The sequence below is a fragment of the Leucoraja erinacea genome, chromosome 4 (genome assembly GCF_028641065.1).
Source record: "Leucoraja erinacea ecotype New England chromosome 4, Leri_hhj_1, whole genome shotgun sequence".
In the NCBI taxonomy this organism is placed as follows: Eukaryota; Metazoa; Chordata; class Chondrichthyes; order Rajiformes; family Rajidae; genus Leucoraja; species Leucoraja erinaceus.
The window spans coordinates 44,686,963-44,714,916 of record NC_073380.1 but is presented as its reverse complement, the minus strand read 5'-3'; the positions used below and the strand labels follow the sequence as shown (position 1 = coordinate 44,714,916).

Genomic DNA, 27,954 nt, shown 5'->3' with positions numbered 1-27,954 from the left:
ACTGAGAAAATATCTACTTTCAGCAGTCAACGATAATACCCAAAATGGAGGGGAATTAGAACAATATTTAGAATCTTGAGTTCCTGCATTATTCGATAGAAGGAACATACTATCTCATCAACACCCCACCCACCTGTTCCATCAAACATCTTCTGCTCCATTGGCAGAGGTGTCTGTGATTTTCAGGAATCATAAAACCAGAGGAGATGCCAGTCATCCTCAATCTCAAATAACTGCCTGAGAAGATAACTAGATACCACTGTTCTTTACCTGAAGTTTTGTTCTCTGTACCATTTCATCTTTAATTCTTTTCCTCATCTTTGCAGTCTGGTCCTACAAGAGAAACAAAATAGATTTAAATTTGGAAACAATCTCGCAAAATAATTTGCAACCTTAATTTCTTGAAGTTACTAAAGTTGTACACCAAAACTGAATGTATTAATAACACTGCACTCCCAAGGAGTCAAAACCCCCATCTGCAATTCTCGATTTCCTGACATAGACCATAATTAGTGAGGATAGATGAGAAAACATCTTCAACGTTAATTCTCAATATCGGTGCCCTGCAAGAATGCGTTCTGAGCCCCATACTATACTCCCTATACAGTCACAACCAAGCAGCGAAATTCTGATCTAATTTGTCCTAAACCAACAGCTTTTAAGCTATGGCCAAGAAAGTACACCAATACCTCTACTTCCTCAGAAGACAATAAACAATAGGTTCAGGAGTAGGCCATTCGGCCGTTCGAGCCAGCACCGTCAATCAATTTGATCATGGCTGATCATCTCCAATCAGTACCCCGTTCCTGCCTTCTCCCCATATCCCTTGACTGCTATCTTTAAGAGCCCCATCTAGCTCTCTCTTGAAAGTATCCAGAGAACCGCCCTCCACCACCCTCTGAGGCAGAGAATTCCACAGACTTACAACTTGGATCTTGGGGTCCGTCCAAGTAGATAGTGGTAAAGAGGGCATATGGTATTCTTTCTTTCATAAGTCGGGATTTTAAGTATGAGTCAGGAAGTCATGATGCAGCTTTACAGGACCTTGGTTAGACCGCATTTGGAGTATTGCATGCTGTTGTGGTTGCCCCACTAGAGGATGTGGATGCTTTGGAAAGTGTGTAGAAAATGGTTTACCAGAACGTTGCCTGTTTTAGGGGGGTATTAGCTACAGGGAGCGGTTGAACAAACTTTGTTTGCTTCTCTAGAAAGTCAGAGGTTACAGGGAAACCTGGTAAGGTATATAAAACAATCATAGGCAGTCAGAACATTTTTCCCAGAATAGAAAAATCAAAACCAGAGGGCATGGCTTTAAGGTGAAAGGGCAAAGCTTAAAAGAGATGTGCGGAACAGATTTTTTTAAAACAAGAGGGTAAGCTATGCAGTGAATGGAGGTATATGGATTATGTGCAAGCAGATAAGAGTTGTTCTTGACATCTATATTGTTGGTACCGATATGTACAATGACTTCTGGCTGCTCGCCCACCCCTTGAGAATATTAACCAATCTTTGGGATGGCACAGTGAAGCAGCGATAGAGTTGCCACCTTCCAGCAGAAACCCAGGTTTGATCCTGACTCGTCCGGTTGCAGACTGTATGGAGCTTGTATGTTCTCCCTATGACCGCGTGGGTATTATCCACATGCTCCAGTTGCCACCCACATTCTAAAGACGTGCAGGTTTGTAATGGTGTCCAAAATGGTACGTTTGTTGGTGAGGGAAATGGTCACAAGGGAACGCTGCACTCTCTGCCGACCCCCTCTTTCTTGGTAGTTATCCAAAAATGGGCCCCCTCCACCTTTCGATGTGACCACTTCACTGAAACACCAATCTGTGTTGTTCTCAGTATCTTGGGTGCTCCTGAGTAAGTCGAAATGCAGCTCCGGCAACACAATTCAGTCAGTTAGGAGCAGCAGTAGAATACATTTCAAAGTATAATCACAGCAACTTTCCCAGATCTACTATATCATATAGGAGGAGCAAACTACATACCCTAACTGCAGTTGTGACTATAGCAAGGCCAAAGAGGAAATTTTAGAAAGACATCATCTTAATTTTTCACTGCTCATCCTCCTCCCCGAAGCCTCTCTAGACGAAACCTCAGAACTTACAACTCCATCAATGTTCTTGGAACTCAAACACAAATACTCTACAACTCCCACAAGAATGCATTAACAATAGAAATAAGCATTATGGGACCTGGGAAATATTGCTGTTTTTACAGATTTTAAACCGGGCTTCAGGTAATATGAAGTTTATGCAACAGGAAATGGATTTGTTAAAAATAAAGCTTTTGACTTTTAGGGATTGTTACTGGCCACATTTGTACATCTCAGATACACCATTGCATTAGCACTATTAAACAAGATCCCGTTGTTATCTGACATAACCATCTTCACTATTCTCTATGCCGCAAATGTTATTATTCACAAATGTATTACCCATACCACTTGCATTTACATCGAAACTGTTAATGTAAATAATGAACAACAGTGACTTGCCTAATGCCATGTGGACAATATTTACTGCACAGTCCTCATCAATCTCTTCAGACCAATAAATGAAACTGAACTGAAACCATGGGGGTATGCGCCAAAAGCAGGCAAATAGGATTACTTCCAGGGAGATATCATTTAAGTAATTTTTTTTTAACTACATGTTTGAAAAGTGAAATAAAAACAGAACATTCTGAAATAAAAACAGAACATATTATTCATACTTTCATCAAACACTGTGATGAAAAGTCTTCAACCTGAAAATGCAAACTTTGTTTTTTTCTTTGCAGATTTCTTCAGACGTTAGTAACTTTTATTTTTTCTATTATTTAGGTGAATTGTACACATTATATTCTTTAATTTTTTCTACACATTAAATATCATGTGTTAGGCTTTGTCCCGCCCACACCTCTTTCCTAGTTTTCTCCTCTCTACTCCAATCAGCCTGAAAAAGTATCCCAACCCGTCTGTTGATTCGCTTCACAGATGCTGCCTGAACCACTGAGTTCCTCCAGCACTTTTATATTTTACTTATTAATATATCAGAGTTGAGCTAAGTTGCAAAGAAACAAAAGTAATGCAGTTATGAGATTTATTTTTTCATAACAATGTTTAATGTATTTTTTAATAATTAATTTCCACTCTTGGATTGGCAACCATGTCAAAATGAGTCACTGAAAGTAAAATGTTCTTAAGATTTGCAATTGTATTAATCACTAACCTTCATTTCCGTTTCCTGATCAGATACTGTCTTTTTCAACGTCGCCAGCTTTGTTCTCAATGCAGTTAGCGTTTTCTCCACTTGGGAGAGCTGTTTCTTCATGCTAGCTAGTTTGGCATTTTTAATTTTTAGAGCTTCTTGCACATGCCGCATTTCTTTCTTCATTTTATTTTTTTCCTGACGACTTTAACAGAAGCCTTGTTAATTTTTTAATAATTTAAAATGATAGTCGAATAAATTTCAATTTTTCACCTACCTTTCTTTAATGAAGTTGTTGAACATTTCAATCTCGGCTTCAAGTTCTATATTTCCCTTTTCAAAATTTGCAAGCTCATTCAGTCTTTTGTCAAGTTCTTTTCGTTCATTTGATAACTCAGTGTTGCCAAATAGCATCTGCATATACGAACATAAAAGTTCAAGCTACTAAAAGTCATAGCAAAGAATTCTACCAGCGCAGGAATATTACTGTACTACATTCACCCCATACAAAAATATAGATTTTTCCAACCAAGTTCCACTATTAATGGAAAATTTCACATTTGGACACACACGGAAACTGTTCAAATGGCGGTTTTTTTTAGCCAAAACATTGGACAGCTGCGATTTAAAAACAAATTGCTTTTAAATATTTTTAAAAATCACTTTCATATTGCATAGTACATTGCCATTCTTATAGATTATGCCAAGAAATATTGTTTTACAGCTTTGACAGGCAGTGATCTGAATTTGTAATCTTTACAGTTTTAGCAGAAGGGGAGACAAGCATTGATATTCCACAGGTAATGGTAGATTGAAGAAATGTATTAATGGTTGTCAATGTGTAAATCTCACATCTTTTAACCAACAGTTCCTTGGTGTAAAACGGTAAAACTGACTTTCTCTCTATTCCTGCACTCAAGTCATTCATAAATATTGTGAAAGGACAAATCCTGAGGAGAGAACCCTGAGGAATACGCTAACCACATCTTAAACTAATGAGAATACCCCAATGTTGTGTCTCCCATTTCCATTGAACCAATTCTCTATCAAGCTAACTGGATGCTTGAATTCAAAATGCTCTGATTTTTAATTCTCATGTTGAACTTTGTCAAATTCTTTTCAGGTCACCCTAAAAAAACACGCGTCATCATCACAGAAATCAGGAAGGCTCATTATTGCTAACTTACCTTTTTACAAATTAACGTTGTCTCTCTCTGATCAACTTCTGTTGTCCTAATGTCCAGGCACTTAGTACCCAATAACAATAGCCAGTAACTTCTCCACAGCCAGTGGATATACAGGAATATAAAGCTTCCTCATTCTGCTTCATAAATGATAGAGTAACACTAATAATTTTGCAATTTTGAAAGGTCACAAATTAGATTTCAATAACTTCCTTACTTGCTTGTACTAATGCCCTTCTTCTTCTTGTGTACGGCGTGCACAGCCTAAAGTTGTTGGACAACTTGTTCTATTTGCATCCGGATGGCATTAACATTGAATTCTCCCAATTTTGCTAGCCCTTGCTGTCTCCTCCCCTTCCTTAACCCTCTAGCTGTCTCCTCCCACCCTCCTATCCGCCCGCCCTCGGGCTCCTCCTCCTCCCTTTTTCCTTCCTTCTCCCCCCCCCCCCCCATCAGTCTGAAGAAGGGTTTTGGCCCGAAACGTCGCCTATTTCCTTCGCTCCATAGATGCTGCTGCACCCGCTGAGTTTCTCCTGCAATTTTGTGTACCTTTGTTCTATTTGATCTTATTTGATTGTGCACGGCAGGTTGACTGCATTCGTTGAAACAGGGTGGACCACGTGAAGGTTGTAATCTCCCACCCCACTAATGCCCTTATGCCACACATTGACATTGAATCATGTTTCATTTAAAACTAATTCTGAAAAAACTCATCTACAGTGTTGAAATACAACACAACACAAGTTAAACTCTATTTCTGATATTAAATTCTACTGATTTCAGACCCAGGGTGCAGGGTGACCTTGACCAAGGCCCGATATCTACCCGATATTATTTTATAAATCTCACACAGGTGATTAAAATATCTTTCTTGGGTACGTAGTTTGCTTTACTGTTTGACTGAAATTTCCTGCATGTATCTATCAAATGAACCAAAAAAATTAGGGAGACTGTAAATTAGTCTATTTCTAACTTCCCACAGTTACATGGCCCTTGCTGTTTCTACATAAATAAGAGATTCAATGACAGAAAGGGAAAAAAAACTCTTTAATTTCTTTATGACATACTAAGATGATATTTGTCTTCAGTGCACAAAACTAGCATTGACTTTGAGTAAACTGCACCTAGATGGAAGGAGCAGATCAAGTTTCCCAAGTAGTATATACACTTCTGTTAGTATGACGCAAGAAAAGAGAATATAACAGATTCCAAGTTGTTATCACGTGATAAATAAAGGGCGTATAAAAAGGGGAATTAAGAGAGGCAAAGGGAGAGCATAGAAAAAGAGTGGCAACAAAGAAAAATGAAACATTTTAATTTGAGCAGGGAAAGTACCATATAAGGAGAGGTTGAGCCAATCAGAGAACAAAATGGGAACAAAATCATATTGGCAGTGGCCATGGCTGAGCTGCTAATGTGGCTTTAACTAAAGAAGATGATGCTGTTGGAATTTCAATAAAAGAAAATGTAGTTGATATTGTGGATGAACTAAAAGTTAATTAAGAACTGTTTGAAGAAAGGCTAGCTGCAGTTAAAGTGAATGAAATGCCTTTCCTGATGGGTGCATACTATCTTGCTGAAAAAAGGGAGGAAATGACTGAGGACTGGCAAAAGTCAGTCAAAGATCTATATATACCATGCTGGCACTCCAGATCTTGAAAAATGCAAATGTTGTATTCTAGTTCAGGATACAGGGATAAAGCAAGTAACTACAGGCCCATCAGTTTAAGTTTGGAAATGCGGAAAGTTCGTCTAAAAGATAATTAGGAACAGAATTACATGGACAATGCAATGGTGACCACTCGGAGCCAATAACTCAGAAGAAAACGCTCCACGCAAGCACCATATGCCCCTGTGCAAACCTCCCGTTAAAACCATTAGATTAGATACTGGGCTGCATTTTCATCTGCATGCAAACTCATCTATGCATCCAGCAGTTCTTTCTCAATCATCCTAACTTAATATCATCCAGCACACAACTTAAAGAACATTTACTGATAAGTTGAGATGACGTTTGTACTCTCCAGATGTTTTCTAAATTTCCATCCCTCTCCTTGTGACACTCTCTTTCAACCATCCTTTCTGCTCTACATTTAACTTCATCATTCTGCTCCCACAATAATGATATCATTCTGGGAGCCACCAAATGTACACCAATAATTCTGGGAATTCTTCAAAGGAAATATGATTTAAAAAATTACTGGTTCAGATTCGTTGGCATTATGAGGTTATAACAAATTTAAATTATTTAAATAAATATTAGTTCCCACCATTTTAATTCCGTTTTTACTCACAGAGACTGTCATTTTGTATTCGGACTCCCATCCAAAGCTATTCAAGTGACTGCGGCAGCAGACATCACTCATTCATGCCACAGTGCAGTGATTGTCAGGAGTCATTGCTTCTGATCAGTCTTAAAACTAATTCAGAGCTATCCAAGCTTGGGAAACTCACTATCGCTAATTGTTATTGATTTGCATGCTGAAACACAGCTTTGTGTTCCCTAAAATATCAAGTTCACTTAATTGGATGGGAATCAGACCATAACCAACTGCTGTCATTGTGACCAGTCAAGGGAAACTATTGCAAAAATATCCCATGATAAGAGGATTCTAAAGAGTTATTAAATTGCTGTATATTTCCTTTGGGATGAAAACTCTCCTGACATCCAACTCTATAGTAACAGTTTCACCATTAATCACACATTCACAATTAAAAACGCTATATTAGGCTGGTCGATGACTCAATATTGTACATTAGGGCCAATCAGTTAATCTTCTCCTCTCACCAGAAATAATACAAAGCATTCAGATACATGCGGTAATAACTTTCCAACCAGTTAAATGAATGCCCATTTTTCCCAACATGCATTCCAAGTGCCTGAGGGAAAATCATTCTTATGGTGCAAGTGGATGGAATCTAACTGAAAACCTTACTGATGGAATTTTGACATCTGTGATTCAACCTATTCACAGAGTTAGGTACACAAAATAAAATAAAATAGAGATTTGAAAAAAAAAATAAAGGAGGAGAAAAAAATCAAGAACTGCCAATACCTGACTATGTAATGCTGCATGTTTTGGTGAAATGACACACAATCAATTCCGCTATTTACTGCATTCAAATGATCACATCTGTACAACAGATGTTAGCACAAAAATCAGAGGATCAAGGAAGACGAGTGCTTTTGAATGCTATACATTTAAACCATCCAGATTTCTCAGCCTATACAGAAGCAATTTCAATGCTTAGGCATCGGCTGGTTAAAAAGGACAATGGTCCTATTAAAGAAATCATAAAACATGTCAGAAGCAATAGACAATAGACAATAGGTGCAGGAGGAGGCCATGTGGCTTTTCGCGCCAGCACTGCCATTCACTGTGATCATGGCTGATCATCCACATTCAATACCCAGTTCCTGCCTTCTCACCATATCCCGACTCTGCTATCTTTAAGAGCTCTATCTAACTCTCTCTTGAAAGCATCCAGAGAATTGGCCTCCACTGCCTTCTGATGCAGATAATTCCTCAGATTCACAACTCTCTGGGTAAACATGTTTTTCCTCATCTCCGTTCTAAATGGCCTACCTCTTATTCTTAAACTGTGGCCCCTGGTTCTGGACTCCCCCAACATCGGGAACATGTTTCCTGCCTCTAGCGTGTCCAATCCCTCAATAATATTTTATGTTTCAATAAGATTTCCTCTCATCCTACTAAATTCCAGAGCATACAAGCCCAGCCGCTCCATTCTATCAACATATGACAGTACTGCCATCCTGGGAATTAACCTCTTGAACCTAAACTGCACTCCCTCAATAGCAATGTAATTCCTCAAATTTGGAGACCAAAACTGCACATAATACTTCAGATGTGGTCTCACTAGGGCCCTGTACAACTACAGAAGGACCTCTTTGCTCCTATACCAGCCTATTGCACTTTATCTGTTTATTTATGTGTATATATATATATATATTCTATGGTATATGGACACTGATCTGTTCTGTATTTATGCCTGCAATATTCTGTTGTGCTGCAGCAAGCAAGAATTTCATTGTCCTATCTGGGGCACATGACAATAAAACTCTCTTGACTTGACTTGACTACTCAACTCCCCTTGTTATGAAGGCCAACATGCCATTAGCATTCTTCACTGCCTGCTGTACCTACATGCTTACTTTCAGTGAGTGATGAACAAGGACCCCCAGATCTCTTTGTACTTCCCCTTTTCCCAACGTGACACCATTCAGATAATAATCTGCATTCCTGTTTTTTCCACCAAAGTGGATAATCTCACATTTATCCACATTAAACTGAATCTGCCATGCATCCGCCCACTCACCCAACCTATCCAAGTCACCCTGCATCCTCATAGCATCCTCCTCATAGTTCACACTGCCACGCAGCTTTGTGTCAGATGCTGGCTCGAAGGGCCGAGTGGCCTACTCCTGCACCTATTGTATATTGTCTATTGACATAAAGGAAAAGCAAACAACAGCAAACTTCACAGAGCAAGCCCCTAGAATTTCCAACAGATGACATATCCCAGCAGGTAAGGCATATTATTTTGGATCAATGGCTAGAGTTTGCTGGTGGAAGGACAAATTTGAGTTAGTTGGATTTGACAATCACATCTAAAAATTTAATTTTAAATTCCAAGATTTTCAAATTGCAAACTTTGAAGCTCGGAAGGATACACTTGCAAAAGAGAGAATGCTGCAAAGGCATAGCAGGCTGATTTAAGGTTGGATGGTTTTGTCGTTTCAATGAGATCATCTCCCGCTTTACTAAACCCTAGAGAACATAGGCCCAGTCTGCTTAATCTCTTTTCATGTGACAAATTTGACAGCTAAGAAATCAGTGGTGAACCTACTCTGCATTCATTAATTGGGGAGAAATAAACTATGCAAAATATTCTAGATTAAGCTTCCTCGACCCCTATATAGTTGGAATCGGACGTTTCTACTCTTACATTCAAATCCATCTGCAGTAAAGGCCAATATATTATTTGTCTTCCCTATCACTTTGCCATATCTGCATTTAACATTCAATGATTTATGTAAAAGGTTAGCCAAATCACTGTGACAATGCAAATCAAATAATACTATAAAGTGAAAATCATAACAAAGTTAAGAACCCAGAGGTTTTGCCATTTGACAGCATTTTAGGTGAGTTTCATGTCCCGGTGCTACACTGGCGATTCTGCTCCCTGGTTGCAATCTGATTTTTCACTTTCATTTTGAGTTCACATAGATATTCTAGCCTGACATGGTCTGGTCTCAGATACTGCCCATGAGCAACTGAAAAAGTCTGGAATGACTATGTAGCACGGTTGCATGGAGTGGTTGAGAGGATGTATTAGGAAATGAAGCGGTGGCTATACAGTATGTACACCTGGGGACTGGGGAGACAACATTTCAATGATCTGCTGGTACAGGATCAGGGCACGATGGCATCGTTAGAAAAAGATGTGATATGGCTTTTGCCTGTATTTCCACAACAACTGTCATCTGAACCAAAAGGTGCTGTAAGGCAGAATTGCAAAAATAAAGTACCACTGGCTTTCACATTTCACTGCGTATCAGAATCTTGACGCTCCACACAATCACCTGTGAGAAACCAGAGATAACTATCATACTTGCATTCAGCCAGATTGACGCAACGATTAATTATCTTGTTCTGTATCTGCATTGATCTTGATCATAAAAGCATCTTAATCATGTCCCCCTTCTCCTGACCCAAAACATCACCTATCCATATTCTCCTGAGATGCTGCCTAACCCGCTGAGTTAATCCAACATTGTGTGTCAACCTTTGGAATAAATCAGCATCTGCAGTTCATTTTTATTACATTAACCTTCTGTTTGCTGATTTCCCTCTCAACACCGAATGCCAAAGTGTGTACTAGTTAGAAGATAGACACAAAGTGCTGGAGTACCTCAGCAGGTCAGGCGGCATCTCTGGAGAAGAAGGATGGGTGACATTTCAGGTCAGAACCGTTCTTCATACTAGCGTCTGCAGTTCCTTTCTATGCATGTAGCCAGCTGGTGCGTCTTTCATCTATCATGACCCTCTATCTTGAAATCATTACCCACAATGTCAGTCTCTGAGATGCTACAGGTGCAATAATGGATTTTAAAGATTTTTCTTGCCATTTACCTTCTTCTCACTCTCCACATTTTCCTCCTGCTCCTCCAGCCCCTCCTATTCTGATTCACAATGTTCTGGTGAGGGAGGGTAAATATGTCCTTAGAATTCCAAGAGGATGCAGTAATTACAATGAACTGGCATCAATGAGCATACCTGGCAAGTTTATAACTCACTGTGCAGTGATCTGAGGTTCAGCTGCCTCTCTGCCCATAAGGAAAAGGATCATTTCCTCCAGGCTGGTGAAGCTTTGGTGGGGCCCTCCCATCAATGTAGGTAACCCGCCTCCTATTTCTCATAGTTTAATACTAACTAAATGAGGACAATGCGGAAGATCTAAGAAACCTGTACCAGGGGATCAGATTTGCCTCATTCTGTAATATACAAGACATCTCTCCCTCCTTCTGTCCCTTCGCTCATGACCACGGTTGAACATCCTTCCTTGTCGATGGCAGCCATAATGTATTTTTGCTGCTTAGCTACCATGAGGAGTGTGTCTTTGTGTAATGATGCATATTTGGTGCTACTACACAGCAAAGGGTGAATGGTTATGCTAAGTTGAGTGCAGATGTGTCAGGAATTATGCACAAACATTTTTAGCTCTTCTTTCTATTTGTAATTCACCTATATTACACCTAAATTACCATTTGTAAATCTTGGGATAGAGAATTGGCTTTGTGGACGTAAGCAGTGGATGATGGTGGAAGGTGGTTTTACAGACAGGACGCCTGTGACTAATGGGCCTGTCCCACTTAAGCGATTTTCAGGCGACTGGAACGGCGAGTGTCAAGAGTGGAACACACACATATCGCTTCCTTCACCAGCCCGTTATGCAGTCGGGAGACAGGGCAAGCGGGGGGAGCGCTGCTGTCTGAGTGAAATTCACACGATGCAAAGTCAAGGTGAAACAGACCGCGATGACCAGGAAGGTTGGCGCTGTAATCAAGACGGCTAAAGCACAGTGTACGGTAAGATCTTTAAAAGAAAGGAGGGAGAATTGGGCAGAAGGAGGGAGAAGGAGTGGAGACAATGTTTAAAAAGACAGACAACTTTTAAGATGCCAGAGATACACGGCTGTGAAGCTTGGCGGACATTTAACATTACCGGTCGGTTATCCTTGGTTCTGAAAACTACTGTGTATGATTTTTTTTCCAATGAGCCAATTATTAATGAATTGGATGAGAGAATTGAATGCAACATCTCCAAGTTTGCGGATGACACGAAAGTGGGGGGCAATGTTAGCTGTGAGGAGGATGCTAGGAGGCTGCAAGATGACTTGGATAGGCTGGGTGAGTGGGCAAATGCATGGCAGATGCAGTATAATGTGGATAAATGTGAGATCCACTTTGGTGGCAAAAACAGGAAAGTAGACTATTATCTGAATGGTGGCCGATTAGGAAAAGGGGAGATTCAACGAGACCTGGGTGTCATGGTACACCAGTCATTGAAAGTAGGCATGCAGGTGCAGCAGGCAATGAAGAAAGCGAATGGTATGTTAGCATTCATAGCAAAAGGATTTGAGCATAGGAGCAGGGAGGTTCTACTACAGTTGTACAGGGTCTTGGTGAGACCACACCTGGAATATTGTGTACAGTTTTGGTCTCCTAATCGGAGGAAAGACATTCTTGCCATATAGGGAGTACAGAGAAGGTTCACCAGACTGGTTTCGGGGATGTCAGGACTCACATGATGAAAGACTGGATAAACTCGGCTTGTACTCGCTAGAATTTAGAAGATTGAGGGGGGATCTTATAGAAACTTACAAAATTCTTAAGGGGTTGGACAGGCTAGATGCAGGAAGATTGTTCCCGATGTTGGGGAAGTCCAGAACAAGAGGTCACAGTTTAAGGATAAGGGGAAAATTCTTTTAGGACCGAGATGAGAAAAACATTTTTCACACATAGAGTGGTGAATCTCTGGAATTCTCTGCCACAGTAGGTAGTTAAGGCAGTTCATTGGCTACATTTAAGAGGGAGTTAGATGTGGCTCTTGTGGCTAAAGGGATCAGGGGGTATGGAGAGAAGGCAGGTACAGGATACTGAGTTGGATGATCAGCCATGATCATATTGAATGGCGGTGCAGGCTCGAAGGGTCGAATGGCCTACACCTGCACCTATTTTCTATGTTTCTATGTTTCTATGAAAATTTTGCGCCGACCATAATGAGGCCGCAACTAGTTCCCAGGATGCGGGAACTCCTCACGACCATGAAGGCGACTACCCGACAATCACCCGCGAACATGTGGCGACCATGTGGCGACTGCATAGTCTCCTGCAGTCTGCTAAAAAGTCGCCTAAGTGACACAGGCCCATAATGGTGTGCCTCAGGGATCGGTGATAGTTATCAAAAAATACAGCAGTATCTTGACAAGTTGGGTAAGTGGGCTTAGGAATGGTTAATGGAGTCTAATATAGACAGGCACGGAAATCGCTATCAAAATATGGGGGGGACCAGGGGACAAGGGTTACACAATTTCTTGGCGGTCGCGCGCGCTTGCGCACACTCACACACACACACACGATGCATCGGAGGCTTCAGCTGGGGGCCCTGTGAACGGTAATTACAGCTCAATCCAGCGCTAAATGCAGCTCAACTCTGCCTGTCTCGCCGGGTTAACCTACGGCCCTGCCTGGACTGATGGGACACCAGCCTGCAGTCGTGGAGCTAGCGCTGCTTCTCTGTGCTGGTTGTAAACTTGGGCCATATTTCCCGTACGTCCAGGCAGTGCTATAGGCTGCAGGCTGCAGGCTGGTGTCCCATCAGTCCAGGCAGGGCTGTAGGTTAACCTGGCGGGACAGGAAGAGTTGAGCTGGGTTTAGCGTTGCTTCTCTGCATTGGCTGTGGGCCTGGGAGCACCGCTCCGGTCTGACTCTCAATGTCTCTGGCCAGCCCCGGGCGTGGGGGCGGGCACTCGGGTGGGGACGGGGATCGTCCAGTGGTGGTTCGGCAGCGATTGCAGCGCCGGAGACCGGGATTGATCCTGGCCGCGAATGAGGCGCAGGTCTGTGTCCAGGGCTGCCAAGAGTGTTTTGGCACATCTCCCTCCTCCAATCACCATGCTCTATCCTCAGTCCCACCCTCCCTACTTCCGCCTCTGACCGATACTTCCCTCCTCCAATGAGCGCGCTGAATGATCATGGTCCCGCCTCCATTGCCTGCTGACCGACGGCTCTCTCGTCCAATCAGCGCCCTCGATCAGCAGTCCCACCCCCACTGTCTCACGGAAAGCGGAGATTTCACCGGGTTTTAAAATCCGGATTACAAAACATGTGGGGGGGTCATCCCCCACCTCTCAAAACGTGTCCCCTGACCTCCCCCACCCCCCAGATTTCCGCCCCTGAATATAGATAGATAGGTTCAAGGTGGTGCATTTTAGGAAGTCAAACAAGGTACAGAACCTTCACAGGGAATTGCAGGGAACCTGGAGCATGTTAAAGAACAGAGAGATCTAGGAGAGCAGATACATAGTTCCCTGAAAGTGGAGTCACAGGTAGATATGGTGGTCAAGAGGACTTTTGGTACATTGGCCTTATTAAGTACAGAAGCTGGGATGTTATGTTACAGTTGTACAATACATTGTTGAGACCACATTTAGAGTATTGTTTTCAGTTTTGGTCACTCTGCTATAAGAAGGTTGTTAAGTTGGAAAGAGTGCAGAGAAGTTTTATGAGGATGTTGCCAGGACTTGAGAGCCTGAGCGCTAAGGATATGTTGGGTGGGCTAGAACTCTTGCAAACTCACCATGTGAAACCATTAAATCTTTCAGGATAACAATATTTTAGTAAAACACAGCAAGAGTGGGTGAAATCCATTGTTTAGTTTAGATTGTTTAGGAAAGAACTGCAAATGCTGGATTAATGTAGGCAATGACCTAAGATAGACACAGCATGCTGAAGTAACTCAGAGGGACAGGCAGCATCTCTGGATAGAAGGAATGGGTAACATTTTGGGTCTAGACCCTTCTTCAGACTGTCAAGGAAATAGGGAGACACAGAGATATGGAAGGGTAAGGTGTGGAAACAAGTAAACAAAGCTCATGGAAAATGTAGAATAGATCATGCATCTATCTGTCTATCTCTAGTTTTGATTGTTTTACATCATTGTGCATGAGGGTATAGTCTCATTGGTCATGTTTATGCATACATCCACAAACTTGTAAAGATCTTGTGTGGCAACTATTGGCCTGATGAAAAAGTTGCAAAGGAAGTGCTTGCTCATTTAGTGCAAAGTAACTGTACCTGGATATGTAAAGACTAAAGGGATTTTCACTACTCACTTCTACCATTGCCTGATAACATGTATTTTTCTTATACTTTTGGGGTGAGATGTTGGGTGGGCTAGAACTCTTGCAAACTCACCATGTGAACTTATTAAACTTTCAGGATAGCAATATTTTAGTACAACATGAGTGAAATCCATTTTTTAGTTTAGATTGTTTAGGAAGGAACTGAAAATGCTGGATTAATATAGGCAATGGCCGAAAATTGCTTCTCCCCTTCAACCCCCTCTCTCCCTCTACCACCCAACCAACCCCCCTCTCCCCCCCCCCAACCCCCCGTCTCCCCTCCTCCAACCCCATCTTCCCCCTCTAACCCCCCCTCTCCAAACCCCCTCTTCCCTCCACCAACCCCCCTCTCCAACCCACCCTCTCCCCTCTTCCAACCCCCTCTTCCCCCCTCCAACCCCTCTCCAACCCACCCTCTCCCCCCTCCTCCAATCCTCCTCTCCCCTCTCCAACCCCCCTCTCCCCTCCTCCAACCCGCTCCCCCCTCCCCTCTACCCCTTCCCTTTCCCCCCTCTCTCCCCATTCCCCCTCCTCTCTCTTCCCTCATCTCTGCCCCCTCCTCTCTCCCCCACCTCCTCTCTACCCTCTACTCTCTTGCCCCTACCCCCCTCTCTCTCCCCCTCTCTCTCTCTCAAGTCAAGTCAAGTCAAGTCAAGTCAAGTTTATTTGTCACATACACATACGAGATGTGCAGTGAAATGAAAGTGGCAATGCTCGCGGAACAACAAAACAACCAAACAAATTATAAACACAATCATAACACACATATTATTTTATATAATAAATATTAGAAGGAAAAACGTTCTGTACAGTTAGTCCCTGGTGAGAAAGGCGTTTACAGTCCGAATTGCCTCTGGGAAGAAACTCCTTCTCAACCTCTCCGTTCTCACTGCATGGCAACGGAGGCGTTTGCCTGATCCCTCCTCTCTCCCCACCTCCTCTCTCCCCTCCCTCTCTCTCTCTCCCTCTCCTCCCTCTCTTCCTCTCCCCCTCCATCTCCCCTCTCTACCCCCCCCCTCCACCCCCGTGTGTGTGTGGGAGGTGGTTAGTGTGCGTGTGAAGCCGCAGCCCCCACAACCGCACTTTGAAGGAACGGGACCCAGCGTTCTCCCCTCCCTCCCATCTTCCCACGACGTCTCCCCCTACCCCTCTCTCACCCCCCTCTACCCCCCTCCCCTCCTGTGTGTGTGTGGGGGTGGTTAGTGTGCGTGTGAAGCCGCAATTTCCCCCCCCCCCCCCCCCCCCCCCCCCCCCCCCCCCCCCGACGCATTGGGGGAACAGACCCAGCGGGTCTGCACTTGGTCTAGTTATTATAACTATAAAACTCTGATCTTGGATGTGTGTGTGTGTGTGTGTGTGTGTGTGTGTGTGTGTGTGTGTGTGTGTGTGTGTGTGTGTGTGTGTGTGTGTGTGTGTGTGTGTGTGTGTGTGTGTGTGTGTGTGTGTGTGTGTGTGTGTGTGTGCACTTATTTGTTTGTGTGTGATTACATCTACTCGAAGAAACAATGCGCTAACGGGAAAATCTTTACAAATTATGGTAGAGATTTACCGCCTGGAGTCCAAAGTCGGTTTACCTGAAAATTTCCTGCTTTATTTGACATGACTTCAGAATTAAGGGACAGAAGTTTAGGGGTAATATGAGGGGGAACTTCTTTACGCAGAGAGTGGTGACGGTGTGGAATGAGCTCCCAGTGGAAGTGGTGGAGGCAGGTTCATTAGTATCATTTAAAAATAAATTGGATAGGCATATGGATGAGAAGGGAATGGAGGGTTATGGTACGAGTGCAGGCAGGTGGGACTAAGGGGAAAAAAATTTGTTCGGCATGGACTTGTAGGGCCGAGATGGCCTGTTTCCGTGCTGTAATTGTTATATGGTTATATGGTTATATGGTTATTTCATGTTATTAAAAATCTTCACAAATCCGATCAAAATTTGAATTTAAAACGCGTTTTTTCCGCAGATGACATGACAATGGATCTGCCTGCCTGCCGTAACGTGCCGACTGCTCGCATTGCGACTGACGTCACCTCCCATCCCTCCCCCCGTTGTTCAAAAGCCGCCCCGTCGACTGAACAAACGAAGATCATCGCTGAAGACTGCGGCAAGCACTTCGAGTGAAGAACGAGTAAGTCGGGCCCTGTATTTGAGCTCTCGGATCCGTCTCGGCTCCCATCCGCCGCTGCCGAAAAAGATTTGAAAAAAACGCCGCCATCCAAAGTTATGCACATTTTAAACTTAAAACTTTTAAAACAGCCATCCTTGACTGGCATCACAAAGGAAACCCAAACAAGTCCTCAGCTTGGTCTTTGCACAATTTCAGACCGCCATCTTTTTTTCTTTGGGCCACAACGGCTCCACGGATACGTTTCCTTACATTTTACTGCTGCTCCAGGCCCGCGGGGAGGGTGGAACGTTATCCGGGGCTGCTGCGGCTCGGGGCTCATGGGGAGGGAGAGCGCGGGGAGGTAGAAGAGCGGGACCCTGGTAAGGAGTTGGAGGCAATGTGAGGTCCAGGTCGCCAGCAACCCATCTGCGGGGAGCGAGAGTGCGGGAAGGGAGAGGAGCGGCACCTGGGTTCGGGGGTGGTGAGAGGCCACACCAGCGCCGCCTACGGGGAGGGAGAGCGCGGGGAGTGAGAGGAGCGGGACCTTGGGCAAGGAGTTGGAACCGGTGCAAGGTCCGGGGCCACACCAGCGACCCACCTACGGGGAGGGAGAGTGCGGGCAGGGAGAGTGGGGAGGGAGAGGAGCGGCACCCGGGTCCAAGGATGCGAGAGGCTGCACCGGCGACCCGTCCACGGAGAGGGAGAGCGCAGGGAGGATAAGGAGCGAGTCCCGTGACAAGGAAACCTGCTGCTCCGGCTCGGCGGGGAGTTAGAGCGCAGGGAGGGAGGAGAGGAGCGGGACCCTGGGCAAGGACAGGAGGGTTGGTGGAGGGTGGAGAGGGGAGGATAATGGAGGTGGTGAATAGGGGACTGAAGAGGGAGAGTGAGATGCGTTCACATTGATCTTGTTTACATTGTTGTAAGGAGAGGGAGGAAGTGGGGGATGGGAGGAGTAGAGGCGACGATTATTGTTTATTGTTATTTAAACAGGGCAGTGGGATAGGGGGGAGGTGAGTGGGAGACCATAGAGATAGAGGGAGAGGAGGAGGTAGGGAGGAGAGAGGGGTTATGGAGGGATGGCGGGAGGGACTGACTGAGGGTAGGGGAAGAGAGGGAGGGAGAGGTGAGGGAGGGAGTGGGGGAGAGGAGGAGGAGAGGGGAAAGTAGAGGGAGCGTGAAGAGGAAGGGGAGGATGGGTGACGAGGGGAAATGAACCGTGCCTACAAAGTTGGGGGCTATGAGTGAGTGGTGGAATATTGCGTTTAGAATAGAATAGAATAGAATAGTTGCTTTATTGTCATTGTAACATGAACCATGTACAACGAAATTAAAAAATGTCAGCCAGTCAGTGCACCATTCAAACATTTCAAAAAGCTAACGATACATACAAAATAAAATATTAAAAGATAAACAACTAAAATAAATATTACGAAAATAGCACGCATAAACACCCAACCCTCCATCCTTCTGTCGATTTCCCAGTGTACCACATTCCCTTAGTATGTCTGGCCCCTCTTTTACTTGGCAGCTACATTTAGTGCTTTTATAGCAGTGGGGTAAAAACTGTTTTTTAGTCTGTTCGTCCTTGTCCTTGTAGATCTGTACCGTCTGCCTGACGGCAACAGTTCAAACAGGGAGTGTCCGGGGTGGGAAATGTCCTTTATGATACTCTGGGATTTTTTGGTGCAGTGGGAACTGTGTAAGTCCTCCAAGGTAAGGAGAGGGCAGCCGACAATCCTCTGGGCGTTGTCAATGGCCCTCTGGAGGGCTTTCCTCTGAGCCGCTGTGCAGCTGGTGTACCACACGCATACACCACAGTATGTTAGTATGCTCTCAATGGAGCACCGATAAAAGGACAGCAGCAGTCTCTGAGTGATGTTATTCTTCCTGAGCACCCTCAGGAAGTGCAGTCTCTGCTGGACCTTTTTCAGCAGCGCAGTTTAGGGAACGGGTTACGTTGGGGGAACGGGTGAGTGGTGGAATATTGCGTTGGGGGAACGGGTGAGTGGTGGAATATTGCGTTGGGGGAACGGGGCCCACATGGTCCAGTTTTTAGATAAAATAATAGTCTCTTACATTATCTTTAATTGTTCGTTCAAGTTGACTGCAAGCGTCCATTAGGATAGTGATCTCAGCATGTTTTTCAAAGATTTCAGCGTTCAATTGTTTAACCTGTTGGAAAAAAAAAACAAATATTATTTCAACTTTTAATAGTGCCACTAAAACATCAACTGTTTGATTTTAATTATTTCAAACAATCAATTCATATTAAGAATCATAAAGCTACAAGGGGATAGCACAAACAAACGCCATTCATCCAAATGTGCCCATGGACACTATTTAGTCCAATTCTTATACCCTTTCTCAATAATAGTTCAAATTTTCCCCTTCAAATAATTACCCATTTCCTTCACTGATTCTACTTCCATCACTTTTTAAATGATGTGTTCTTGGTTCTGACTACCTTAGGTGCATTTTTATACCTTTGTTTAACCTTTGACTCCTACGTAAATTGCCTCAAATCCATTATCTGGCAAATGTCCCTTCTTAAATCATTACCTAGAATCTTTAGTCATTAAATAAAGAGAGGAGGAGAGAGAGAGACAGAGACAGAGACAAAGAGAGAGAAAAAATAAAAACAGGGCCACTTTCATTATATGAAAAGCTAAATTTGATATAGATAAATAATTTAAGAAGTAAATAGCAGGATAGACAAAGGAGTCAATGGATGTTGTTTACCAAGATTTTCAGAAAGCCTTTGATAAATTGCAACGTGAGGCTGCTAAGGAAGATGACAGACAATGGCATTAAAGGGCAGATACTACCATGGATAGCAAGTTGGCTGGATGGTAGAAGGAAAAGTGTGGCAATAAAGGGAGCTTTTTCTGGTAGGCTGCCAGTGACTAGCGGAGTTCCGCAGGGATAGGTGCTGGGGCCACTACACTTCACGTTGTATGTTAATGATTTGGATGAAGGGGTTTAAGGCTTTGTGGCCAAGTTTGCAGATGATACGAAAATAGGTGGTGGGGCAAGTAGTGTAGGGAAAGCATGGACCCTGTAGAAGGATTTGGACAAGTTGGGAGAGTGGGCAGAGAAGTGGTAAATGGAATATAGTGTAGCAAAGTGTGGAGTCATGCATTTTGGTAGTAGGAAGAAAGGCATAGACTATTTTATAAATGGAGAGAATCCAAAAATCAGAGGTGCAAAGGAACTTAGGAATGTTGGTGCAGTATGCCCAAAAAGTTAACTTGTAAGTTGAATCAGTAGTAAAGGTCCAACTTAGGCGATTTTTTTGGCGATTACAGGCGACTACGCTGTCGCCACATGTTTGCCGGAGTGTCGTCTGTATGGTCGTGAGTAGTCTCCTCAATCGCCCAAAGAGTCTTTTTGATCGCCGCTGGATTTTTAACATGTTGAACATTTTTCGAAGACAGTAGGTTTGACGCCAATGAGTGTTGCTTGACTTCTCCTGATGTAGATGCTGTCGTAGTTGTTGCCAGGTTAACGTAGGTTGTTGCCAGGTGAACGTAGGTTGTTGCCAGGTGACGTAGGTTGTTGCCGCTGCTGACTTAGGGGTTTTTTTGTTGTTAAAGAAATGATTCCATTTCAAATTTTTTGTCAAAGGGGGGGTCCAGTTGCCGGTTTTTCGGCAACCTGCTACGACTATGGCAGTCGTCGGAAGTCACCTAAAAATAGTTTGTGGGCACCTTATCTGAGGATGGATGTGCTGGCTCTGGAGAAGGTCCAGAGGTTTACAAGAATGATCCCAGGAATGAGTGGGTTAACATATGATGAGTGTTTCATGGCACTGGGCCTGTACTCACTGGAGTTTAGAAGGATGAGGGGAGACATCGAAACTTACAAAATAGTGTAAGGCTAGGAAAGAGTGGATTTTAAGAGGATGTTTCCATTAGTGGGAGAGTCTAGGACAAGAGGTCATAGCATCAGGATGCTCCCTTAGGAAGGAGATAAGGAGGAACTTCTTTAGTCAGAGGGTGGTGAATCTGTGGAATTCTTAGCCACAGAAGGCAGTGAAAGCCAAGTCAATGGATATTTTTAAGGCAGAGATAGATAGATTCTTGATTAGTATGGGTGTCAAGGGTTATGGGGAGAAGGAAGAAGAATGGGGTTAGGAGGGAGAGATAGATCAGTCATGAATGAATGGCGGAGTAGAATTGATGGACGGAATGTCCCAATTCTGCTCTTATCACTTATGACCTTATGATATTTTAAATGTAAAGGCTCTAACCAGATAAACTGGAAATTGTATTGGTAATGGTTGATATGTCAGAAATGAGATTATATAGATGTAAGGTCACCAAAATAATAAAATGAGAGGTTATATAGACAAACTTACAATGATAATTGTTGTGGCGTGAAAAAACGAACACGTACTGTGATGAAAGATGAATTTATGAACTCTTTTAAAAAGGCAACTAATACTACGATTAATAACTAAGCAAAAAATAAGAGTATGTCTGGAAAGTGGATTAGAAATATGAATTGGCACTATTGCCAGATGACTTTGTTGTATTATAAAGCTGTGGATCTTCAGAACAGGTGAATTTGTTATGGGGAACAAGAAAATGGCAGACGAGTTGAACAGGTATTTTGGATCTGTCGTTACTGAGGAAGACACAAACAATCTCCCAAATGTACTAGTGGCCAGAGGACCTACGGTGACGGAGGAACTGAAGGAAATTCACATTAGGCAGCAAATGGTGTTGGGTAGACTGATGGGACTGAAGGTTGATAAATCCCCAGGGCCTGATGGTCTGCACACCAGCGTACTTAAGGAAGTGGCTTTAGAAATCGTGGACGCATTGGTGATCATTTTCCAATGTTCTATAGATTCAGAATCAGTTCCTGTGGATTGGTGGGTAGCAAATGTTATCCCACTTTTTAAGAAAGGCGGGAGAAAACAGGGAATTATAGACCAGTTAACCTGACATCGGTGGTGGGAAAGATGCTGGAGTCCAATATAAAATATGACATAGCGGCACATTTGGATAGCAGTACCGGGATCGGTCTGAGTCAGCATAGATTTACAAAGGTGAAATCATGCTTGACTAATCTTCTGGAATTTTTTGTGGATGTAACTAGGAAAATGGACAAAAGACAGCCAGTAGATGTAGTGTACATAGACTTTCAGAAAGCATTTGATAAGGTCCCACGTCGGAGATCAGTGGGCAAAATTAGAGTACATGGTATTGGGGGTAGGGGACTGACATGGATAGAAAATTGGTTGGCAGGCAGGAAGCAAAGAGTAGGGATTAACGGGTCCCTTTCAGAATAGTAGGCAGTGATTAGTGGGATTCCGCAAGATGCTGGGACCGCAGCTATTTACAATATACATTAATGATTCAGATGAAGGGATTAAAAATAACATTTGCAAATTTGCAGATGACACAAAGCTGGGTGACAGTGTGAAGTTTGATGAGGATGCTATGAGGATGCAGGATGACTTGGACAGATTGGATGAGTGGGCAGATGCATGACAGATGTAGTTTAATGTGGATAAATGTGAGGTTATCCACTTTGGTGGCAAAAACAGTAGGGCAGATTATTATCTGATTGGTGTCAAGTTGGGAGAAGTACAATGAGATCTGGGGGTCCTTGTTCATCAATCACTGAAAGTTAGCATGCAGGTACAGCAGGCAGTGAAGAAAGAAAGCTAATGGCACGTTGGCCTTCGTAACAAGAGCAGTTGAGTAGTTAGTTCAAGTTCAAGTTCACATTTATTGTCATATGCACCAATTGGTACAGTGAAATTTGAGTTACCATACAGCCATACGAATAAAAAGAACACAATACACAACAGAGTTTAACATAAACATCCACCACAGCAGAATCAACGTTTCACACTGTGATGGAAGACAATAAAGTTCAATCACTCTTCCTCTTTGTTCACCCGTGGTCGAGGCCTTTAAACCCTCCGCAGTCGCCGCTAAGGACGGCCTGATGTAAAGGCCCTCTCGCCGGGATGATCAAAACTCTGGCATCGGAGCGGATCGGAACACACTCTGCGGCTTGGAGTTTCCGAATCGGTCGCTTCTTACTGGAGACTGTGGCTTCCGGAGTTAACAGGCTGAGCTGATGGAGCTCCAACACTGGCGATCCTCGGCAAGGGAAGATAATTTAGCGCTGCACCTGCTGCTGAAACTCTGGGCTGGTCTTCGGTAGGAAAGGCTGCGCCAATCCAGTTGGTAGGCCATGAGAGGGGGGCAAAGATGGGACACAGAGAAAAGACGCATCTCCGTCCAGGTAAGTGACTGAAAAACGGTTTCTCCACTATTACCCCCACCACCCCCCACATAAGACATACTAAGAAACATTAAAACATTAAAACATACATTTAGACACACTAAAAATAACAAAAAGGGTGAAAGGACAAAAGAACTGCTGGTGAGGCAGCTGGTGCGGTGGCGCCACCTGATAGAGCAAAGAGGTCCTTCGGCAGTTGTACAGGACCCGACTGAGACCAAACCTGGAGCATTGTGCAGTTGTAGTCTCCAAATTTGAGGAAGGACATTCTTGTCATATGTTGATAGAATGAAGCTGCTGGGCTTGTATACTCTGGAATTTAGAAGGATGAGAGGAGATCTTATTGAAACATCTACGATTATTAAGGGATTGGACACCCTAGAGGCAGGAAACAAGTTCACGACGTTGGGGGAATCAAGAACCAGGGGTCACAGTTTAAGAATTAGAGGTCAGCCATAAAACAGAGATGAGGAAAAACTTTTTCAGCAAGAGAGTTGTGAATCTGTGGAATTCTCTGCCTCAGAAAGTAGTGGGATCCAATTCTCTGGATGCTTTCAAGAGAGAGTTCGATAGAGCTCTTAAAGATTGGGGAGTCAGGGGATATGGCGAGAAGGCAGGAATGGGATACTGATTGTGGATGATCAGCCATGATCATAGTGAATGTCGGTGCTGGCTCAAAGGTCCGAATGGTCTACTCCTGCACCTATTGTCTATTGTTTAAAACATTTAAATACATAGATGTTGGCAAGATTAGCAAGCAGATTCTTAAATCATTATCTTAATATTTCATTGTCTTCTGCAGTAGCAGAAATTGAACCAATTTAAATTAAAAAATATTACATGGTGTATATAAATTCACATCATATCATATCATATCATATCTATATACTTTTAAAACTCAGTGTGTGTATGTGTGCGTGTTTGTGGGTGTCAGATTTGGCCTTTGATTCCTTGGTCCACCAAAACCACACGCAAAACGAACATTTTTCCATTTCGCTAGCCATGTCACTTTTACATTCACTAATCCACTCCTCATTACATTTAGACATTTTTGTGTACACATTTTTTAATAAATTCCTTCCTCACTCATTTTGTCACCGCCTTTCCGGTGGCCAGCCACCATAACGGCTGCTGCCGCCCGGCTCTCCTCATTATTTCCTGAGATATTTACTAAAACTTATAACCAAACGGACATTTTTTTAAATATTAAGTTTGCCCAGCTGCTGACCTCACAATGCCTTTGCACCTCGCCCAACTGCCTCCTGGCCCGCCTGGCCTGCCCCCCCAACCTGCCAGGTTGTTGATTCCATTGTTTTTCATTTCATTGAATTGAATTATTTCTCACTTAACATCACTAATTCTTAACATTAACTTTTAATTTCAAAGACAGTTTTTTAAAAATAAAATTGCTGTCTTTGTTGACAGCTTATATCGGACCCACTGTGTGTGTGTGTGTGTTGGGGGAGGGGGGAGTCCTCCCCTCAATTCCATAGAGCTGTCGACAACTTTCGTGCATGAGACGCGGACGCTAATTTCAAGAATGGTCTACTCCTGCCCTATTGTCTATTGTTTAAAACATAAACCCCCTGGATGTTGGCAAGATTAGCCCCAGATTCTTAAATCATTACCCCTCCCCTACCCAGAAATTGAACCAATTCCCCCCCCCAAATATTACCCCCCCCTGCCCATCATATCCCCCTCCCCCCTTCCCCCCCTCCCTCTCTCCCACTCCACGTCTCTCTCTCCTCCCATCTCTTTCACCCCTCCTCCCCAAAACCACACCCACCCTTCCTTTCCCTAGCCATCCCCTTTACACCCACTAATCCACTGCTCATTACTTTAGCCATTCTGTCTCAGCCCTTTTCTCTCTCCTTCCTCTCTCCCCATTCACTAACTGCTGGCACCACTCTACCCCCCCCCCCTCCCTCATTATTCCCGAGATATTTACTAAAATTTAGTTGGGGGTCTATGCATCAGTGGATATCGGACCCACGGTTATGGGGTGTTGGGGAGGGGGGAATAATATTCATATATCAAGGGCTGTCGAGTTTCGTGCATGTGACGCGGACGGGTAGTTTCAAGAACATTCCTCCCTCCTACCGCATTCCCGCTCCTCCACCCCCCCCCCCCCCCCCCACCCCATCCACTCCCCCCGGCCCTCCCCCTCCCCATTGGGTGAACGCCGCAAACCCCGCCCGGGTCTGCACTTGGTCAACCACATATCTATTAAAAATGGTGTGTGTGTGGTCTGTGTGTATGTGTGTGTGTGTGTGTGTGTGTGTGTGTGTGTGTGTGTGTGTGTGTGTGTGTGTGTGTGTGTGTGTGTGTGTGTGTGTGTGTGTGTGTGTGTGTGTGTGTGTGTCATTTTACATGTGAAACGGATCTCCTCGAACACCAGACACCGAAACGGGAAATTTTTTACATATTTCAGTAGAGATTTTCCTTGCGAGTTTAGAAATCCACTCAAATGTGCCTTTGGCACGTTATTTTCCTGACTTTTTTATTAAAATTGTTGACCAATCTAACCTTTTTTTTAAATCTGACCGCTGCCCAGGTGCTGACGTTACAAGAACAGTTAAAGTTTTACATCTTCGGGTAGAACATTTCCTTATGATTTCAAAAATCCAATCCTCTATAAGTTTGGTCGATTATTTCCCGAGATATTTACTAAAATTTATCACCAAACTGACATTTAAAAAAAATATTGAGGTTACCCAGCAGCTGACCTCACAATGCCTTTGCACCTGGCCCAACTGCCTCCAGGCCCCGCCCGGCCCCACCCCCCCAGCCTGGTTGCTGGCCCCCACCCGCTGACCTCACAATGCCTTTGCACCTGGCCCCCCTGCCTGCCACCCCCCCCCCCCCCCCCCCGCCCCCTGCCTAGTTGTTGATTCCATTGCCTCATTGAATTGAATTATTTCCTTTGCATCACTAATTCTGAACATTGCCTTTTAATTTCAAAGACCCCCCCCCCCCCCCAATTGCTGTCTTCATTGACAGCTTCCATCAGACCCACTGTGTGTGTGTGTGTGTGTGTGTGGTTCAGGCTCCTCCCCTAAATTCCATAGAGCTGTCGACAGCTTTCGTGCATGAGACGCGCACGCTTCATTTCCAGAACATTCTGAACGTGTGACGCACGGTTGCATTTTGCTTTGCTCTCAACCAGCTGTATCGGAGGATTGGTGAGCATGAATAGGGCCAGACGTGTTTGGACAACAGGACCAGGTGGGGAAAAAAAACAATGGGGGAAAGTGTGTGTGGAATCTCAGCTTGCATGTACCCTGGGGTTGATAACTCTGCTTGATTGGCCAATGTGTTTGGTGGTCCAGGAATTAGAAACTGCATGTGATCAAGGGGAATTGGATTGGGATCAGCTTGTGACCAATGATATCCAAGTTCCCTGATAATGGTCCAAATTAAATGCTGCATGGAGAATGACATTGTTTCCTGCATCCATATTTCAGTAAGCGGCAGGATTTATCAATGATTTAAACTGGAAATACACCGTTTCATTTCAGGCACAATGACCCAGAAATTTCCAGCCAGTGAATGTGAACAATTACTTTGTGCACTAAAGACTCAACTTCCATTTCGATGTCACCCCACCGCCAATCCAATAACCTATAGAACACTGACTTGTTCAAGTTCCCATCATATCTCTGATGAAGTTACAGTCATGGAAATAAGATGTTTCGTACTTCCAAATATTATCACTTCACAGTTCATATATTAATTATGACATCTCAAAATTACCTTCCTCACACAATTCCTCAAATCCGAGAGAAAATATCTGGATATCATGGATGAACTACTCAATGGAAGCACACATGCAGAGATTCAATACAGGTAAAACAAAGACTAATTAAAGACCTACACTCTCTTCCATGATACTCTTCTGATCATCCAATTCAACAAATTCATTCGTAATCTTTTCATATATTTTTTCTACTTCTGCAAGCTGATCTTGAATTTCTTCCTCCTGAGCAGCATAAACTTTTAATACAGTGTTGGCTGTGATGGTGTCCTTACTATCAAATAGAAAGATAATGTTACAATCAGTTACAAAGTTCTCAATAAACCTAATTTTCACTGAATATTATTGTCCAAAGGTTTTGAATCAGGTTTAGTGCATAATAACAAATATATATATATATATATATATATATAAGCAATCAAAAACAAGAATTTAAGTACAGATTAATAACATACAATAATTCTCCATCACATATATAGCTATATATAACTATAATAAAAGACAAATAATTGTGTATATATATATATATATAAACTGTGTGTGTGTGTGTGTGTGTGTGTGTGTGTGTGTGTGTGTGTGTGTGTGTGTGTGTGTGTGTGTGTGTGTGTGTGTGTGTGTGTGTGTGTGTGTGTGTGTGTGTGTGTGTGTGTGTGTGTGTGTGTGTGTGTGTGTGTGTGTGTGTGTGTGTGAATTCCATTTTCAGATATTTAGTTTTTGGCCTTTGATTCCTCGGTCGGCCAAAAACACATGCTCAAATTTCGTCATTTTTTCCATTTCGGTAGAGATTTCACTTTTACATTCTCAGTTCCACTCCTCATTAAATTTTGTCTTATTTAAGTACACATTTTTAATAAAATCCTTCCCCCCACCCCCCCACTCACTCATTTTAAAATCTAAACCGCGCTCACGAGCTGCTTGACGTCACAATGCCACATGCCAACCTATCCAGGCCCACTTGCCTCCAGGCCCCGCCCTCCTGCCGCTGTGGATTAAAGGCGACTTCTCACGAGCTGAACCTTATCATC

The 27,954-nt window shown here is 43.4% G+C and overlaps 1 protein-coding gene across 3 annotated transcripts in view; it reads right to left on the bottom strand.

The window, feature by feature from the left end:
- LOC129696331 (coiled-coil domain-containing protein 178) overlaps positions 1-27,954 on the bottom strand; it is a 235,011-nt gene that overhangs the window by 156,351 nt on the left and 50,706 nt on the right. For 2 of the 3 annotated variants that reach the window (XM_055634150.1, XM_055634152.1), the window contains 5 exons: positions 27,050-27,203; positions 18,988-19,083; positions 3,472-3,608; positions 3,216-3,399; positions 271-333 (listed from right to left, as the gene is read on the bottom strand). In XM_055634150.1, coding sequence (XP_055490125.1) covers positions 271-333; positions 3,216-3,399; positions 3,472-3,608; positions 18,988-19,083; positions 27,050-27,203 — 634 coding nt within the window. The remainder of the gene's footprint in view (positions 1-270; positions 334-3,215; positions 3,400-3,471; positions 3,609-18,987; positions 19,084-27,049; positions 27,204-27,954) is intronic. The other variant, XM_055634151.1, reaches the window with a different exon arrangement.